Here is a 19,530-nt window from a genome sequence, read left to right as displayed (position 1 = left end):
ATGCTCACCGAGATGTGAATAAGAGTAGACACGGGGCTTCAAGCTGATTCTATAATGGGATGACATTTCCAGAGAATTTAGGAGGATGAATTGCCGTGTGGAAAAGACATGAATCATTGGAATCAGCTTTCAAAATAATCCCTGATATCCTTGGAGCTTCTAATTTATGTCTCCTACAAGATACAATCCTTCAAGACAAGAGAATATAACAAATGCGTTGACATGTGTTTTCTGAGTCTAATATTATGAGACATTGATTTCTACTTTGCTCCCACAAGAGTGTGGTTGTGCTAACTCCTCCTCAGATCATTGCCCTGAAGGACTCCGAGTGCCATGACAGATACTCAGGCCATCCCTATAGCATCTTGTCATGGACTCTGACCATTGCTCCTGTGAGTGAGCCATTTTGGAGTCTCCACCTCTGGCAAAGCCTTTGGATGACTACAGCATCTTTGCCCAAATCCTCAGTGATTCCCAGGTGCAACCAACCAAGTTATTCCTGAATTCTTCAGCCTCCAAAGCCAGGAGACAGTAACTTCTTTTGAATTCCCAAATTGTATTTCTATTGTCACATACAAAAAATGATATTTAGATATGAGATTTTAGTATACACTTTCACAAAATGTATTTTATTAGAATTTTTTATTTCAATAGTTAACACTTTCTTCAAAAAGTAAAAACAATATGGTTACTTCCCTGAGTATAAAGAACTAAACCTACAACAATACAGTTACAAAATTAAGCAATTAGAGGTACGGAATTCTCATCATTCAGTTACACTTAAAAATCTATTCTTAAAAATTTCATGTATTTTGGGACTTTAGTTAACATTCAACTCCCCTCCCTCCCCCTACTTATTCTGGCACCAAGATATTAAGGTATGTCTGATCTGTCTTTATCAAATTCCAGTGCAATCTTTAAAGCAGTGCTATTGAGGCCAACAGACTGCATGTTACATATGATAGAAACAACTGTTCCTCTTGGGGGAACCTTGTTATTTATAGCTTCAGTATCCAGTTCTTCAGGAAGGACCAGCAACACACTGCTAGCGCCCACTGCACCACCAGTATGTGAGGCATAATGCCGTTGCTTCCTGCAAGACCCATAGGTTTGCTTCTTTTCCACAACACCCCAGGCCATGGCATACTGCCCCTCTTTATCCCAAGACATCTCTGTGTTGGGGACAGGTGTCCAGATCATCACCATTGTTTCTGGCTTGAGATATCCTGGTAAAAGATTTTCGTTGGTATCCTTAAACAGCCCGACTTGGTAACCATAGAGCATTGCATTTCCAAATTTCAGAAGGTCACCCACTGTAGACAGAAATCCACCACCGGCCCATTTATAGGAGTTGTCCACATAAGGTGTGTTGACGAGACGTCTCTTTTTATTGTAAACATAGAATCTAAAATGAAATGAGAATCATTGAACACCAAGTCTACAGTTGACTTCACACAGAAATGAACAGGAAAAGGTGTGCATGAGACAGACTGTATTTCATGGAAGTGATCAGACATTCTCAGAAACCACTGATTTCCAGTATAATTTAGATCCTAATGAAAAACACAAATAAAGGAGAAAGCTTGTCTAATGACCTTATATGAATCAAAGTACAAAAAGAGGATTATTTATGTCTTGACCGTGTTCAGTGATTCAGACTTTCAATGCATGCAAAAATACTATCATTTGGTAGATATTTCTAGTCCTTATGCTTGATGAAGCATGTGAAAGTTATAAGTAAAAGGGCATACAATCTATAGAATTTCAATTTGTACATCGAGATGTATATAAATAACATTAATATTTATAAGGAGATCAGATCCCTTGACTAAAAAATAATTAGGAATGCCATATAAATGATGTAATACACATGGTACTTTCTTGGAAGGAGAAGCTGGAATTAGCAAAACCTCACTCTGAACCCCAACTCTATCTTTGATGGCTATGCTTACTTTATTTGATAAGCATTTTTTCAGTTCTTACTATGAACTGGGCATAGATCTTATTTGAATAATTTATGCCTGTAAAGTGTTAGGAGTATGTAGTATTTCAAAGAAGGGGAAACTGAGGCACACTGGCTTCCCTATTCTATGCAGCTCCTCTGTATCAGCATCCGAATTTGTAAACTGCAGACAAAAAGATGTACTTGGAAGACTTAAAAATCTATGTATAAAACACTATATTTCTGGCAGACACTTAACAAATGAGAATTGTTATTTATGCAGACATTCGACAAATACTGCTGGAGCACTTGCTATGTACTGGGCCTTGGTTAGATGTGGGATACAAAGTGTTAAGATGGTGTCTGACTTCTTGAGGCCTCTATCTGAGTATGAGATTGTACCGTAAGTCTTAGGACAGTGAACTGAAATCATGGAGTAAATGAAAAATGGTAAGGCCCCTGAGGACCGGTCTTTAAACATCTGTCATAAAACAGCTCTGAGGCCTTGCTGCATTCACTGCCAAAACAGTGCTCACCAAGGCGAGGCTGGGGAGCAACGTCAGTCAGTGTGTCTGAAGCAAGGGCTGCAGAGTGACCGCTGGTGACAGGAGAGGGGACAGGTCATGAAGGACCTTCTGTGTCACTCCGGTCATTTTTGACTCCACCTTGCTTGACATAAAGCTCTCAGTTCTCGAGGTACTCAGGGATGTATTTTCAATATTTTGATCCTGATTTCAGCGACCAGCAGTGTTTCCTCTCACTGATGGCCAGCTGTGCCTGCATATAACATGCAGCTTCCTGCAGCCTTTCAGGGTTTCACTCGCTCCTCTTCCTCCATCAGCATGGAGCTCTCTGGGCTGGCAGGGGCCTTCGGATTTCCTATGCACAATCTTCTGTGCGTCTCCTTATGAATTGCTGACCAGCTCACACAGGGCTCCTTTCCCATACCATTCTGCTCTAAGTATGATCCAGTGTATGATCCTGGGGTCCCTGATACACCGCTGCCACCAGGAGCTCCAGTTTGTCTTCCCTCCCCAAAGACAGCCTCGTAGCTGTACAGCTCCTCCAGCTCCAGGTAAATAACTGGATTCTCCACTGACATGAATGATTTTCAAATGTGGCGTTAGAAAAACAAGAAAGCCACTGATCAGCCATCTCTGACTCTTCCTCCCCAAGCTACGCCCTCCCTTCAAAACTCACCACCTTAGGCTGGTGAGCTAGTACAGTGGGTAGGGCACTTGCCTTGCCTGTGGCCAACTTAGGTTCGATCCCAGGTACCCCATATGGCCACCCAAGCACTACCAGGATGACCCCTGACCGCAGACCAAAAGTCGTTCCTGAGTACCACCATGTGTGATCCCCAAACAAAATAACAACAACAAAAACCTTACAGTCTTGGAGGGGAGGTGGGTATATGAAGTTTGGGGGGAAAAAAAAGAAGACCCCTTTATTTCCCAAAACTGTCCACGTCTCAAGTGTCCAATATGTAAGATTCTGGTTAAATAAGGCTGGTCTGTGTGGGGAGATAGACACAGATACCCTGTGTCACCCAGGGTAAATGCCTGTTTATGAGTGAGCTGAGTTTGATCCCTGCATGGTACCCCTTCCCAGCACAAGGGGTCCCGGCGGCACTACTTGCCTGAGCACTGAACTGTCAGGCCCCAGAGGACAAGTATTGCCAGGAGTGGCTCCCACGCCCCTGAGCACTGCTTGTGAGTCATCATTAAGTGCTCTGATAAGTTTTTAGAAGCTGGAACTTCATCTGTTGTTCCGAAAAACAATGACTTCGTATGTGGCTGTCTCATGCGTCAAAATAACCTGTCTAAAATAAATCTCCCCAAAGCGTCCCCTGTCCCTGCTCTCCGTATAAACCTAGTTGAACTCTTGTGTCCTTGACATTCACATCCAGTAACACACTTGGTCAACCCTGGCGGTTCCCTTCCAGACCTAGAACTATTCCAGTCTTCCTAGACTCTGACTACATTTGTAATTCCAGTCAATTTAACACAGAGAAGCTCTGAACAGAATTGCATTTTCTCACCAAGACAGCTATTTATTATAATGATCTCCATGCTTGTAAACTTAGGAGAGAATGAGGCTACCAGGTTCAATTCCTGGCAACAGTACATCCAGGCACCCACCCAAGTAAAATTCTAGACTTTAATCTTGAATGTTTTTTGTTTTATTTTGTTTTGCTTTAGAGGTCATACATTGCAGTGCTCAAGGGACCACATGAGATTCCAGGGATTGAACCCATGTCCAAAGCATGTATGGCAAATACCCTACCCCCTGTGCCATCACTCGGACCAAGAATCTAAACTTCATTATTTTGTGATGCTAGGACTAAGCCCAAAGGCTTCCATATGAGAGGCAGGTCTCTTCCAATGAACCACTCTCCTGACCCCAAGGACTCCAAACTTTAAAAGAGTTTAAAACATTAAACTTTAATTAAAATGTAGATTAAAGTCTACATTTTAATCTCTTGGCTCCTTCTCACAGAAGACAAATCAATAGCTTTTTATGAAAATGATTTTGTTCAACTGGATGATAAATTCCACTACTGCAAAAATGTCAGAAATTTCTGCTCTAAAAATAAAGGAACATAGAAACAAGGTCATGAATAAGTAATCAGAAAAACTCTGGGGCTGAAACTGGAATAATATCCATAACAAGTCTATTCCTATTTAATCTCTACATTATGCATAAAAACATTATATAATCACAGAGATCTACATCTCCAAACTTTGAAACTTAAAATACTTTCATTTTAAAACTAATTCATATATACCTCCAGAAGTAATTATATGCCACTTGGTGCTTTATTTTTGTAATGGGTTTAAAGCAAACAGAATTTAAAATGTGTATATGAAAACCATTCCATTTCAACATTTGCCTTTAACAGTAAGTCTGTCAGCTAAAATTATAAAAAGAACTTCATGAGGAACAATGCTTAATGCTAGAAAATAAGGCCAGAAATATTAAGCTAATAATGAAGGTAATGGCTATGTCTACACTGCCAACTGCCAACATAGAGCAAGCACTTTAGTTAACATTTGTTTTGGGTCCTGTCAATGATAGCGGAGATTTTTGTTTCAAGCAGTTCCAAACATATAAACAAATATGAACATAACAATAAGCTGATATATTTGCTCAGGATTTCCCTTATCAACAATAAACCACATCTTTCAGGGGCAAGAGTATCCACTTCCCTCCCTTGTTGGCTTTAAAGAATAGTCAGTTCATTTACTAGCTTCTACAGAATGCATATGCTACACAGAATCAAATATAAACTACTGGCCTATCTAGAATCAATGTTCCTGTTCTTCCATTTAAGAAAAGCCCAATTTTGGGGTTAGAGAGATAGTATAATGGGGAGGGCGTATGACTTGCATGTGGCTTACCCTGGTTTGATCCCTAGCACCTAAGCCCTCTAGGAATGATCCCTGAGTACAGAGCCAGGAGTAAGCACAGCCAGGTGGGGCCAAAAACAATAAAGAAAATAAAAAAGAAAATCCCAATTTTATTTTGGAGGACAGTGTACCTGGCTCAAAAACCAATTCCCCTGCATTCCTTGCAGCTAAGTGCAGTCTATGGGTAAAAAGGATTCTAGCCAAAGGAATGAGGTACTATTTGTAGCGCAAAACTGGGAAAATAAACAGGTGAGAGATGTCGGGAGCACTATTTTACACAGAAACAGATGGAGACAATATTTACTCGGCATACAATAACTCTCAAAAGTCATGGTCAATATAGTATAAGCAAATTTAGTTTATGGGTGCCAGTAAACAAAATGTAAACAAGTAAAACGTTAACTAGACATACATGATGCATGACTGACGAACAAATTATAGATGCTCAAGGCAGGTGCAACCTGGAATAGTTATCAATGTCTTAAATTATTATTATTTTCATTGAAGGATCATAAAGGGCTACTTTATAAATACATTTCTTTCCTTTCCTACAGATAGAAAAACAGACATTTAGAAAAGGTGCCCATAGGTGGTAAGTTGATTTTGGACTGAGACAAAGGAAAAATTGACTTTTAATTGACAACACGGTGTTAAAATGTAACACATGGCAGTATTCATTTACCTTGCTCTATTGTAAATCACTGGCTCATTTTCTTCCTGCACAGTTGTCAGCATATCCAAGTCATGGAATATTTTCTGCATATAGTCCAGATACTTATATCCTGAAGCTCTTTCTACTATGGCTGCCAGTAGGGTATAGCCAAAAGTTGAATACAAAAACTGACTACCTTGAGACATCATTACAAGAGAGGGGAAAAAAAAGCTTTATTATCATTTAAAAACATGTTGATTTATTGTCCCACTGAAAATTTCCTCAAACTGGGATAATTTCAAAGTTTAGAAGATACTATGTTAATGATATGCTAACACATTTTGTCAATTTTGTAATGATCCGGCTTACTTCATGTTTCAAACACAATAAAAGAATTCACATACTTAAAACTTCCTTTATGCAAGGGTTGGAGAAATAGTATGGTGGGTAAGACACTTGCCTTACATGTGACTGACCTGGGTTCAATCCCTGGTACCCCCAAGTATCGCCAGGAGTGATCCCTGAGCACAGAGCCAGAAGTAAGCTCTGAGAACTGCTAGGTCTAGCCCGAAACCAAAAATTTCACCTGAATATACTCCATTCTATGATAATCCAACAAGCAAATAAGTCCAACTTTAACATAATGGAAAACAATTCAAACTAGATTAAAAAAACACATTTGGTTTCTAGAGATAACTATTTGGTTCTCAATATACCTACCATCCATTGCTAGTCAGAGACAGGGTGGGATGGGGGGGATGGGGGGTGGGAGGGATACTGGGATCCGTGGTGGTGGGAAATGGGCACTGGTGGAGGGATGGGTGTTTGATCATTGTATAACTGAAACCCAAGCACAAAAATGTGCAAGTTTGCAACTGTACCTCATGATGTCTCACTATTAAAAAAATTTTATAATAAAAAAAATACAGATGTTCTAGTGAAATATATGTATAGGTTAAGGCCTTATTTCCTATATATATTAAAACATAAATGAAACATATTGTTTCAAATACATACGATCATATTTTGGATTCTGTAAATGCTATCGTATGATCTATATTAAAATGAGGTGGGCTGTTCATTACTTTTCACATTGGGCCCTACCCAGTGGTGCTGGGTGTTAGCCAAAGTCACTCCCAGTAGACCTGAGAGTTTGCTCAGCTCAGAGCATTCGCATGACAGGCAGCTTCCTTGCCATTTGATCTACCTCCATGGCCCCAGGAACCTGAATTTTTTCTTTTTATGCTTTTGGGCTACACCTGGTACTGCTCAGAGCTTATTCCTTGCTCTGCACTCAGGGATCATTCCTGGCTGGGCTAAGGGATCATCTGGGGTGCCAGTCAGGTACATGCAAGGCAAGTGTCCTATCTATTGTACTATCACTTCAGCCCCAGAAACTTACTTTTTTCCCAAGGATGTTTGTGTGTGTGTGGGGGGGGGGGGAAGGTGGGCACACTCAGGAATTTTCTAGGGTTACTCCTGGTTCTGCATACAGGAATTACTCCTGGGGGGCTGAGGGGACTATATGTGGTACTGAGGATCAAACCCAGGCTGGCTACATGCAAAGCAAGTGCCTGCAATTTGTATGATCTCTCCAATCCCAGAATCTTAATTTCTAATTAAGAATCTAGTTGTTTGTTTTGTTTTTAAGGTTTTTGAAAAACAACTGGTGATACTCAAGGGTTACTCCTGGCTCTGTGCTCAGGAATTACTCCTTGTGAGCTTGTGGAACCATATAGGATGCTGGGGATTTATTTATTTAATTAAAAAATTTTAATTGATTAATTTATTTTGCTTTTTCGGTCACACCTGGAAATGCACAGGTGTTACTTCTGGTTCTGCACTCAGGAATTACCCCTGGCAGTGCTCAGAGGACCATATGAGATGCTGGGAATCGAACTCGGGTCAGCTGCATGCAAGGCAAATGCCATACCTGCTGTGCTATTGCTCCAGCCCAGATGCTGGGGATTTAACCTGGGTCAGCTACATGCAAAGCAAGCACCCTATCCATTTGTTCTATCTCTCTTGCCCCAAAATTCAGTTATATTTTTTGCCCCTATAGAATATCAATTTTGTAGTAGACCTCTAAAACAAAAATTGACTCAAAGTGCATAAACACGGTTAGCTTAGAGGTATCAAACACTTTCATTAGGTTTCACAAAGAAGAATTAATTTTTATAGAACTTTTGGAAAAATAAAATTAAGTTGATGAATCTAAAGTTTTCTTTTTTTTTTTTTTCTGGGACAGTGGTTCCTTGGGGGCCTCAGGCTGTGGTTCTACGAAAAGTCGAGGGGGCGATGCTGCTCAAGCCTTGTAGTGTTGGGGTCCTCCAGGGCTTGATATGCTGGGCACCATGTGGTGCTGAGCATGCATACACCCTCTCTGTTGCACTAGCTCCAGCCCATAATGCTGCTTCTTCTTTTTTTAAAATAGCTTTTGGGTCACACCTGGCCGTGCCTGATCAGGGATCACTCCTGATCAGCTCAGAGGACCTGGAGGGCTGGGAATCAAACCTGGGTGGGCCATGTGCAATGCAAGAGCCCTATCCACTGTAGTATCACTGTGGCCCCTAAATTCTAACAAAATACTGAAATATTATCAGTACTCTATCAGGGCCATTCTGGTCAAGATTTCATTGAGCAAGCTACTACTCCAATGGTTCTCTAGTTTTCCACGAATATCTTGTTACTGCAAATGCACCAAATGACTGGTACCACCCCATGTGCACTCCCAAGGAGGCTAAATCTGAACACTCAGTGGCTGCTACAAACAGAACCATGAGTGCTAAATTGACAGCAAGATCCACAATCCCACGTGGGACAAACAACCACAGCAAATGCAGGCAGGACGTTATTATTTTGGATTTTCTGAAAAGTTAATACTTGAGTAATGATGACTTTCTAAGAAAAGGAATTAACACTCACCAGGTTTAAAGAACAGAGGGTCATTTTTAAATAGTCTTAGAGATTCAATTGAATTTTCAAACTTCTCTTTTAAATATAATTCGCCTTGTTCGAAGTCATTCTTTTTCTTAACAGGTTTTGGGTTCCGGCCCTTTGCCTCATTATCCTGCTCTGTCTTGGTTTTAGCAAGGTCACTCTTTTCACTACTTTTACTTCCTTTTTCTTTTAGCTCTCTGTCTTGGTCCGATTCCATGGTCTCTTTCATAATTTTCAAGGTTTTATAAGCTTTCTCCTCTTTCACTTTTTTCATGTCCTTTTCATAGTGACGAATTCCACTTAAATGAGAAATCAATAATCTTGTTGTGACAGAAACCTAATTGTAAAAATATAAAATTCCATTAAAACCATTTAACAAAAAGCAAGCTTAAAACAGGTCCTGCAACAATTTCCATTTAAAACTGCTGTTAAAAAGCACATTATATCAAGTCTCTAACTTCGCATTTTTAAAAAAAGGCCATCAAAGCTATTCAATTTTCATTTGGATTTTTATAAAAGAATAGATTAATCTGAAACAAGCCAAAGAGACTTATAAAACCTTTCAATAATTTAGCCAACCATTAGTAAAATAAGTGATTCATTTCATTACCTTTTCCCCTTCATACTCCTTTTCTGGGAATTCAGGGACATAATGTTGCACTGGCAAATCAAGATCCAGTTTCCCTGCTTCCCACAATTTGGCAAGCGCAACCATAGTGAGGCTTTTGCTGATACTGGCAATTCTCATAACGGTCTCTGGCTTGCAAGGCACACGATTCTCAACGTCTGCATAACCTAAACCTATGGGGGGAAGCAAAAAGTAACTTTTAAGCTTGATAGTCAAAAGGAGTCTTCAAAAATGAAAATACCTCTTTTGGGGGGCTTTGTTTGTGATGTGGGGCCAAATATGGAAATACCCAGGTTAACTCCTGGCTCTCTGCTCAGGTATCATGCTTGTGAGCCCCCAGGGATTCTATGGGGTACTAGGGACCAAACACAGGTCAGCCATGTAAAAGGCAAGCACCCCATCTATTTTCTTACAGCCTATCTATTTTATTTTCTTAGGAAACCCACCCCCTAAACTAAAATAGTACTTGAAAACATCTTAGACATTTTTGGACCAGAGAAGCAGTTGAGAGATTAATGTGTTTTCTTTGTATGCGGTCGGTCAATCCCAGTTCAATCCCCAGTTCCACTTTAGCAACACTGGGTGTGACCCCTGAGCAGAGGCCGGTGCAATCCCTGAGCACTGGTAAATTGAGTTTAAAACCTACCCCCACCTCATCAATTAGCAAAACACCCCCTGCATGTATCTAAAGAAGATATTCCACTTTTTTTTTTTGGTGGGAGGCGGGGAGGTGGGTCACACCGGTGGGCCTCAGGGTTTACTCCTGGCTTTGCTCAGGGATCACAGAGGTGATCAGAGGGGTTCAAGGAAACATATGTGGTGCTAGAAATCGAATCCAGGTTGGCTGCATATGAGGTGAGTGCCCTATCTGCTATATGATCACTTCGGTCTGTCCACTTTTATAAAATAACTTGACACATGAAATTCTTGGCAACACTAACAAGAGTAAATTTAGCAACCTGAAAGCTCACTGAACTATGCACCCCTGGGCATGCATTCATTTTACATCTGCGTCAGATATAGTTTTTCTTGGCACATCTGAACATGCTGGTTAATTCACCTTTTTAATAAAGAACACTCTATAAAGAAATTATCACTACTTATTTGAATATCAAATGTGATTTTTGAGAACTTTTACTCAATTTCTCAAAATAGTCATCCAATAAAAGTGAATGTAAAAAAAGTCCTGCAAATCCAACTTATCAAGAATTTACTTCAATTGAAATCCAGAAGAAAGACATCTTATTTAATACGCTTAACAGAAAACATTTCAAGTTTAGTTTTACCTTCTCACCAGCTAAAAGTATGAGAATCTGCACTATATAGAATTGAGATCTGAAAAGGGACTAGAGCTGTAGTACAGTTGGTAGGCCTTTAGCCTTGCACACAGCCGACCCAAGTTCCATCCCTGGCATCCCATATGGGCCCCCCAGCACTGCCAGGGGTAATTCCTGAGTGCAGTGCCAGGAGTAATCCCTGAGCATCGCTAGGTGTAGCCCCCAAACAAAAACAAAATGAAAAAAAAGTTCTGAGAAAATGGACAATAATTGGGAGGGGGGAATTTGGAGCAAGAGAAGTGCTCAGGAGCTATCCTGGCTCTGCTCGAAGGGTGCTCAGGGGACCATATATGGTGCTGGGAGTTCAAACCAGGGCCTTGGCCTTCACAACATATGCAAGGCAAGTGCCTATCTTCCTGTGCTATCTTTCATCGCCATCTTTTAAAAAAGTTTCCCTTCCCTCTGCTATTGTGGTTTTACCCAGTTGCACACTTGGTTGAGGTGTAACTTGGGGCCCGCACACAGTTCCAACTGACAATGCTTACACACTCATTTGTTTGGCAGTGCTCACTGGGAATTCCTTAGAGCTTGCAAACATGTTCTTGGGGGCTACAGTATGGACTGGATAGTGACAGTCTTTTACTTCTGGGGCATTTTAGTTTTAGTCCATGCAGACACGTGGCTGTGTGCTGGGGAAGAGACCACACACTGTGAGGTGCAGGGGTCCCTGAGATCAGGAATACATGATAGGACTTAGCCTGTGGGTGGCGCACTAGAGCTCAAACTCAGACCCTTGCTGGCAAGACAGGTGCTTACTGAACCAAGGAGACACCCCCAGACCATTGTTTTACACCCCCAGTAATTGTTTTACAGTTGACCACTATTTGTGTGAAAACAAAGCCCTCACTTGTAAAGCTGATATATTCCTTGTGGTTTCAATACTTCCCAGGAATTAGATATATTCTTTAGGTTATACTTACATTGGGGGGAAGGTTCATTTGTCTTTAAATCTAAAATCCTACATTCTGATCAAACTCTCCTAAAAGGACCACTTCTGTGAAATGATGTCTGAAACAACATTTCAAAAGAAATTTCAATGCCTCAAATCTGGGATTTATTGGACCCATTTGTATGCAATAACAAGTAACCAGTTTGTCAAATATGCTTTGGTGAAAGCACCATAAAACACTTACACTGCTCCCTCCCAAAGTTTCTAGCTTTTTATTAAAATTTTAAAAAGGTAGTTAATAACTGCCTATTTAAAGACAAGGTAGATCCATTATGAAAAGTAGGTAATTGTGTACAGACCCAGTACTCAATACAGTGCATTTTACAGACCAGGAAACTCAATAAAATTGGTGGCTGAATTTAAAAAGAAAAGAGAAACTCTACAGGCCAGGAATAGGGCTCAAGGGCAGAGAACCGTCATTCTCCTCTACCTGAGGCAAGAACAGCAACCACACACAGGATGTGGCTCCTATCAGTTTTAGAAAAGGAAATTTCTTACGTTTCACCCAGTCAAAGGGACCAAAAAATAAGCAAGTCACCTGGCGCCTACACTATTATCCACAACTTTCCAAACAATAAACCTTTGTCCTAATGGAAAAGTGGAGAAGAATCGAGCCAGATGTCGCTGTTCACGGAAAACCCGATTCTCCATTCTGCTGGAAGCTTTCGGTACCGTATGAAAGGCTTTCAGCAAATCCAGCAGCGTTTCATGGGGTTCACACTCAGTGGTGAACGCCAAGATTTCCTCCCAGCTGGCGCAAAACAAGCTGTCAAACACTTCTCTGAGCCCACCTTCTGACCAGACTTCTTTGCCATCTACTGAGACGCCCACCACGATTCCTGGTGCGCCCACCTCATCCTAAAAGAGGAAAGGAACAGTTCAGACTTCCAGTGCTGGACGTGGGCCAGCCTATCCCCTGGGGCTTTCCCGGGCTCCGCCCTCAAGCCGACAAGCCCCGCCCACCCCAAGCCCCATCCTCCCAGATTCCTTGTCCCGCCCTCAAGCCCCGCCCCCTCAAGCCCCGCCCCGAGCCTCGGCCTCCCGGCGCGCGCGCCTCGGGGGTGTGCCCAGCTGGCTGAGCAAGGGGGAAGGGGCGGTCCCGTGGCGGGCGGTGACCTCCTCCCCGATTTGGGTAATCCCCAAGAACATCTGACTGGGGCCCGGCGGTCAGGAAATGGGAAGTCTTTCTCGGAAGCAGGCGTGGGGTGGGGTCCGCTCGGGCTCGGAAAACGGCCACTCCGGTGGGCCCCACACTCCGGGGGACGCCGGGGCTGGCGCGCACGGTTCCCGGCCGCCTACGTCCCCCCCACCCCGCGCCTCGTCGCACCTTGATCCTGTGCAGCAGGTCGCGGCTGCTGTCGATGGCTCTGGCGAAGCGCCCGGAGGGGCGCGGCGCCGGGGCCTGCGGAGACCACGGGGCGAGGGGCTGCTCGGGAGGCAGCGGCGGCGGCTCGGCCTGCGGCGACGCCTCGGGGTCGGGAGGCGCGGGCACGGCGCCCCTCAACCCGCCGGCCAATTTGGCCCCCAGCGCCAGCCCCAGGCCCAGTCCCAGGCCCCCCGCCAGGCCAGGACCGAACGGCAGTCGTCGGGCGCTCTGGTGCGCTCCGCGCCGCCCGCCGGCCCAGGCGCGGCCCACGGGGTTCGGGGGCCGGACGGTCACGACCCGCAGGAACCGGTGCATGGCGTCTCCGCAGAGCCGGCAGCTTCGGAGCCGGGAGGCCGGAGGGCGGTGCCGGCAGGAGGACGCGGGCGGCCGACCGGGACGGAGCCAGCGCCGGGAGGGGGCGGAGCTTGATCCTGGAGGGGGCGGGAAGCGGGCGGGAGCGGCCGGGAGGAGGGCGGGGGCAGTTGAGGGGGCGGAGCCTGCACCGGGAGGAGGGCGGGGGCGACCTAGAAGGGCGTAATCGGCTCCGCGCAGAGGGCGGGGCGACCGCGAGGGGCGGACCCTTCCCCGGGAGGAGGGCGGGTACGACCGTGCCGGGAGGAGAGAGGGGCGGCCAAAAGGGGCGGAGCCTGCACCGGGAGCGGGGAGAGGGGCGGAGCCTGCGCCGGGAGGAGGGCGGGGGCGGCGAGAGGGGCTGATCCCGCACCCGGAGAAGGGCACGGGGCGCCTGGACTGGCGGAGTCGGCACAGGCTGGAGAGCGCAGCCGTCCGAAGGTGGGGACCCGTCGGCGTCGGGAGGAGAGTGCAGGTGTTTGGATGTGGGCGGGTGTCATCGAACTCGTCTATTTCGGCCTCTTCCTCTCGCTCCATCCCGAGTATCACTTCCTCCGAGGGAGCCTTCCCAGTCCCCTCCCCATCGCAGTTCTGCCGCCCCTTCTGGACCCCGGTACGCATGCCCCTCGATGACGAGACCAGTTTCTTCCAGTTGCAAGTTCCAGATCGCAAGTGGCCACCTGACATCTATGCGGGGCCTAGGCTTGCACGCATGGACCCCCAGGAGTAAGCTCTAGACACAGCTGACCCCACCTCGCCCCGCCCTCCCTCCCTGCCCTGCATAGCTGGGATATTTAAAGAATCCCCAAAACTCAGAGTGAAAAACCCAAACTATCATATTAGAACATCGCCAGAGATGCAAAAAAACATTTCATTGGAGAGATTTGTAGATGGCAAATAAACATGTGTACAGATGTCCAAAGCCATCTCTATTTAGCCATTTCTATTTCTATCCATCATGGAATAGTGCTAAATCTCTATTCACATGAAGACAGGTGACACTACCAGGGGCTGGCAAGGAGGCAGAGACTGGGTCACTCACACACACACACAGCTGGTAGGGACTCACAGGGTCACAGTCCCTAGAAAACTGTTTTAGCAGTTAGTTTCTCTAAGAACAGGCCTGGGAAAGCGCTTGTCTCACATGTTCCCCACCCTAGTTCAATCCCTTAAATTGCTCCAGGAGTGATCCCCGAGCACAGACCCTAGTGTAAGCTCTGCACATCTCCAGGTTTGGTCCCCAAACCAAAACCAAACAAAATTAAAAGCAATGAAACAACTATCATGTGATCAAAACTATGCAAGTCTAAGCACATAGCCCAGAGAAATGAGAACTTATATTCACACAAGACTGTACAGGTTTATTTCTAGATGCTTATTTATTACCGGCTCAAGTGGAAGCAATCCAGGTGTATTGCAAGGGACAAACGGCTAACACTCCTACCATATGCTACCGCTCAACATGAAAAAAGAGCAATTACTGATCCATGTGACAACCTAACTGCATCTCCAGAGAACTGTGGTAAGTGAAGCAGCTGTCTCTAAAAGGACTGGGGATGTAGTTTGGGGGTAGGATGCATGAGCCCTGGGTTCAGTCCTCAGCAACACATGCACAAAACCCCTCAAAGACTCTGTGTGATTCTATTTATGTAACAGTCCAGAGATGACAACATGACGTAAATGGAGAACAGATTAGTGTTTGCGTGGAACTAAGGAGGGCTAGGGATGGATATTGCTTTAAAAGTTCATCATGAAGGATCCTGCTGGAAATGGTGCCATTTGGTCTTAACTGTGTCAATGGCTGTGTGCTGGTAGTCACTTTGTATTCTGTGTCCTGTGGTTTGTAAAATAAAGCCATAGGGAAAAGGGGCCAAGCCTACACACAGATGCCTCTCTCCTCTTTCTTTGAACCTTTATATGCACACACACACACACACACACACACAGAGAGAGAGAGAGAGAGAGAGAGAGAGAGAGAGAGAGAGCTGGAAGTGGTGTCTAGACCTAAAGTCAGGACATTGACAGAACTTGGCAGAGGAAATTGTACCAGAAGCAATGAAATATTCCCTGGAAATCACATATTTTTAAGCTATATGTGGCCGAAAAGGGTAATATCACTTGCCCACATTTCAAGTTCCCTCAAGCAGGTTGGAAAGGGACTTGGCAGCAAAGCGGAGAACTTTCTCTGTTTATCCTTCAATGGAATGGACCTCTCAAATGTCCAATTAAGGTTGTTAACTCCCCCTTCTACAAGATCATTGTCGGTGATTTTAATGCCAAGATAGGACTGAGAAGATCAGCCGAAGAACTCCACATTGGGACCCATGGCCTACAATGGAACGAACAGGGTGAGAGACTGAGTTCATCATGTCGACAAAGACCGTCCATGGTAACTCACAGTTCCAGAAGGCTGAGTCTAAACGTTGGACATGGGAGTCTCTTGGTGGACAGTTCCACAATGAAATTGACCACATCATATTCAATCGATGGTTTTGCCTGACTGATGTTGCTGTTGTCCCAAAATTCCAAATGGGATCGGACTACCATCTCCTTCATGCAAAATTCTATTTCACGAAGCGGGAAGAAAGGATTGCAAAGTTTAAGAAGAAAACTCCCAGAACAACCACCAATTGGGAGCTCTTTGGCACTATTGCAGCAACATGAGAAGATGCCATCTTTGACGACTTTGATGAAGAATATGATAGACTGGTTCAGCACCTCTATGATTATGTGAGGAACGTAGAGAGAGAGAAAGCCACAAAAAGACGGCTGTATTCAAAAACTTTTGAGCTCATTCACCAACGTGGCTGGGCGTGAGCCTCAGGCAACCACAAGCTAATGTCCAAGCTCACGCAGTACAGAGAAGTGATAAAGGAAGACCTCAAAGAGAGAAGAGCAGCAGTGCTGGGAGATGCGGCAGAACCCAGGAAAAGAAGAAGGCCTTTGATTCTGTTGAGACTGAAGCGATCAACTCCCGCCTTTCCTTCGCCAACCACAAGACCAAGATGACTGCCCTCTGACGTCCTGATGGATCTATCACATCTTCCAGAAGGGCAATGGAGAAGATTATCCATGATTTCTACTTGGATCTCTTTGATAGTCACATACACCTGCCCACATACAAATTCCGCAGGATGGATATGTCATTCCCAATTCTCCCTTCTGAAATCTGACACGCCATTTTGTTGGTAAAGAGGTGAACAGCACCTGTCCCAGACAAGGTCAAACCCGAACACCTGAAGAACCTGCCGTCGGTACTCATCAATACACTGGCTTGGCTCTTCACATGCTACCTGTCTGAATGCAAAGTTCCATCCCAACTGAAAACCAGCAGAATCGTTCTACTGTACAAGAAGGGAGACATCCATGACATTGGCAACTATCACCCGTTCTGCCTGTTGCCCATTATCTACAAGCTGTTCACTCGAATCATCCTGAATAGGATTGGCAGAACACTAGATGAAGGACAAACATGTGAGCAAGCCAGGTTCCGAAAAGGATTCAGCACAATTGACCATATCCACACGGTAATCAAGCTCATTCAGGTTTCTCGGGAGTTCAAGATGTCGCTCTGTCTAACGTTCATTGATTTAAAGAAGGCCTTTGATTCTGTTGAGACTGAAGTGGTCATCTAAGCCCTAGCCAAAGAGGGCGTTCAAACTCAATACATCAGAATCCTCCGTGAGCTGTATTATGGATTCACTACCAGGATCTCACCATTCTACAAAGAAGTGATTATTGATATAAGTTGAGGGGTTCAGCAGCGTGATACCATTTCACTGGAACTCTTCTGTGCCAACCTCAAGAATGTCATGCGATGACTGAGAAGGAATGAGAGAAGATAGACTACACCACCTCCACTTTGCTGATGACATCGTTCTAATAATACCAAACATTAGCCAAGAGGCACAAATGCTGGCCAACATTGACCACGAGTGTGGAAAGATCAGACTGCAGCTGAATCTCACGAAGACAATGTTCATGAGAAACGGACTCTTTGCTGATGTTCCATTCACTCTCAATGGAATGAACATCTCTGAATGCAGCAGTTATGTGTACCTAGGTCAAGAACTCAACATGACGAATGATCTGGCACCTGAGTTGTGCAGGAGGAAGAGAGTGGCATGGAATGCCTTCAAAAGCGTCGAAGAAATAGCTAAGAGGACGAAGAACCTTCGGCTCCAGGCACATCTCTTCAACTCCACTATTCTTCCTGTATTAACATATGCCTCAGAGACCTGGGCCCTACAAAAACAGGATAAGAACACTATTTGGTTCTCCCAAAGAGGAATTGAAAGAGCTATGCTTGGAGTATTACATCACTCAAGTGAGAGAAGGAATCTGGAGTTCCAACCTCAGTCAATGATCAAGAATCAGGGATGCTGTCTCGTTTGCCAAGTCATCGAAAATCAGATGGGCTGGACGTGTAATGCAATTTGGAGATGACCGCTTTACTTGAGCTGTTACCAACTGGTTTCCACAGGACATCAAAAGAATGCATGGCTGCCCACCTACGAGATGGTCAGACTTCTTCATCAAGACCCTGAATGAATGGTTTGAGGCTCTTCGTGTTCCTGCAGTGAGCAGACGCCAAAGGGCTACACTAGCACACGACAGGGATGAATGGAGACATTACTGGCTCCTGCATGAGCAAATCGATGAGTAACGGGATGTCAAGTGATCAAATGATCAAGTGAACTGCCCCTCGGGGATAAGGCTAGACTTTCTGGACTCAGAAGCCTTGCCACTCTCTTGTCAATGGAGAAAATGTGGTTTGCTCCTTTGTGAAGTGTTTTTGGGGTTATTTCTCCTGACAAAAAGAGATTATCTCAATAGCTTGTCATATGCCTAACCACAGGAGCCTGAACTTTTTCCATTAGTAAAGAAAGCCTTAAAGCAGTTTGAGCATGGAATAACGAGAAATTCAGAGAACCAGAGGAAGAGGAGGGGAAGTATAAGACACTGTGTATTTGAAGCTTACAGGTGCTAAGTTCTGATGCCCTCTTCATGATGAGGGCGAGGAGCTTGCCTGCTGCTCCCCCTTATAACCATTCTTCCCTCTCTCTTTGCTTTCCTACTTACCCACCCCCACCCCAGCAACCAGTAGTGCTGTCACTGTAGTTTTGTTTGCGTTTTTAAATTATATATTTGTATTAGATCATACATATAGTATGTGTCTGTCATTTATATTTAACCTGCTTTTCTTCACTCGGTATAATTATTTTGAAACTAGTACATTCTTAATTAGGGGCTATTCCTTATTACTGGGGTGGTAATATTGCCTTGTATTACTATAACAAAATTTATTTAAAACCTTACTCTTTCTTTGCGGTTTAGATTATGCCAACGTTTTGGCTATTACCAATAAATCTGCTATGAACATCCATATGCAGCTTTTGTGTAAACATATGCTTTTGTTTCTCTCAGGTGTGTACCTTGGGGTGGAATCACAGGATCATATGATAACTGTTAAATATTTGGAGACTGTCATATCTTTTTCCAAAGTAGCAGCATCATTTTACTTTCCCTCCAGCATTGGAGGAGAGTTCTAATTTCTCTGCAGCCTTCTCGACACTGTCGTTTTGATAAAAGCCAGTTTTATAAGTTTGACCAGTTTCATAAGAGCCACTTAAGTTACAGTTTTGTTTTTCACTTCCCCAGAAAACGAAAGATGTCACAGTTTTGCTTTTCACTTCCCTAGAAAGCTAAAAATGTCTTAGTTGATCATCCTGGAGAAATGTACTTAACACTTTGTACATTCACCTAATGTTCTTGTCATGATCGAGCTAGAGAAATGAAGAGCACACATTAATGGCTATAGGGATTCGGGGACTGGGTTGAGAAGTGTGTTGGGGAAAATGTGTGTATCCAAAAAGGCCATAAAGGAACAATATGATGATAGGGCTCTTTATCTTGATTGTGATGGTGAAATCATGAATCTCTATAGGTGATTAA

At 44.1% G+C, this 19,530-nt stretch overlaps 1 protein-coding gene across 1 annotated transcript; it reads right to left on the bottom strand.

Annotated features, from left to right (window-relative positions):
• Nucleotides 1-627: 627 nt before the first annotated feature.
• LACTB (lactamase beta) lies at nt 628-13,554 on the bottom strand. The gene is made up of 6 exons (XM_056117691.1): nt 13,186-13,554; nt 12,650-12,716; nt 9,555-9,745; nt 8,930-9,281; nt 6,035-6,200; nt 628-1,405 (listed from the first exon to the last, which is right to left on the bottom strand). The coding sequence occupies exons 1-6, from the start codon at nt 13,537-13,539 to the stop codon at nt 874-876; spliced, it is 1,662 nt and encodes a 553-aa protein (XP_055973666.1). The 5' UTR covers nt 13,540-13,554; the 3' UTR covers nt 628-873.
• Nucleotides 13,555-19,530: the final 5,976 nt, after the last annotated feature.

The sequence above is a fragment of the Sorex fumeus genome, unplaced genomic scaffold (genome assembly GCF_029834395.1).
Source record: "Sorex fumeus unplaced genomic scaffold, SorFum_2.1 ptg000035l, whole genome shotgun sequence".
Taxonomy (NCBI): domain Eukaryota; kingdom Metazoa; phylum Chordata; class Mammalia; order Eulipotyphla; family Soricidae; genus Sorex; species Sorex fumeus.
This window is presented reverse-complemented; position numbering and strand designations above follow the sequence as displayed.

Coding starts and splice junctions, on each gene's coding strand:
- LACTB (XM_056117691.1), bottom strand. CDS start 13,539: ATGCACCGGTTCCTGCGGGTCGTGACCGTCCGGCCCCCGAACCCCGTG. Junction 12,717..13,185: donor ACCTGCTGCACAGGATCAAG/GTGCGACGAGGC, acceptor TTCCTCTTTTAG/GATGAGGTGGGCGCACCAGG. Junction 1,406..6,034: donor GTGATTTACAATAGAGCAAG/GTAAATGAATAC, acceptor ATTTCATTTTAG/ATTCTATGTTTACAATAAAA.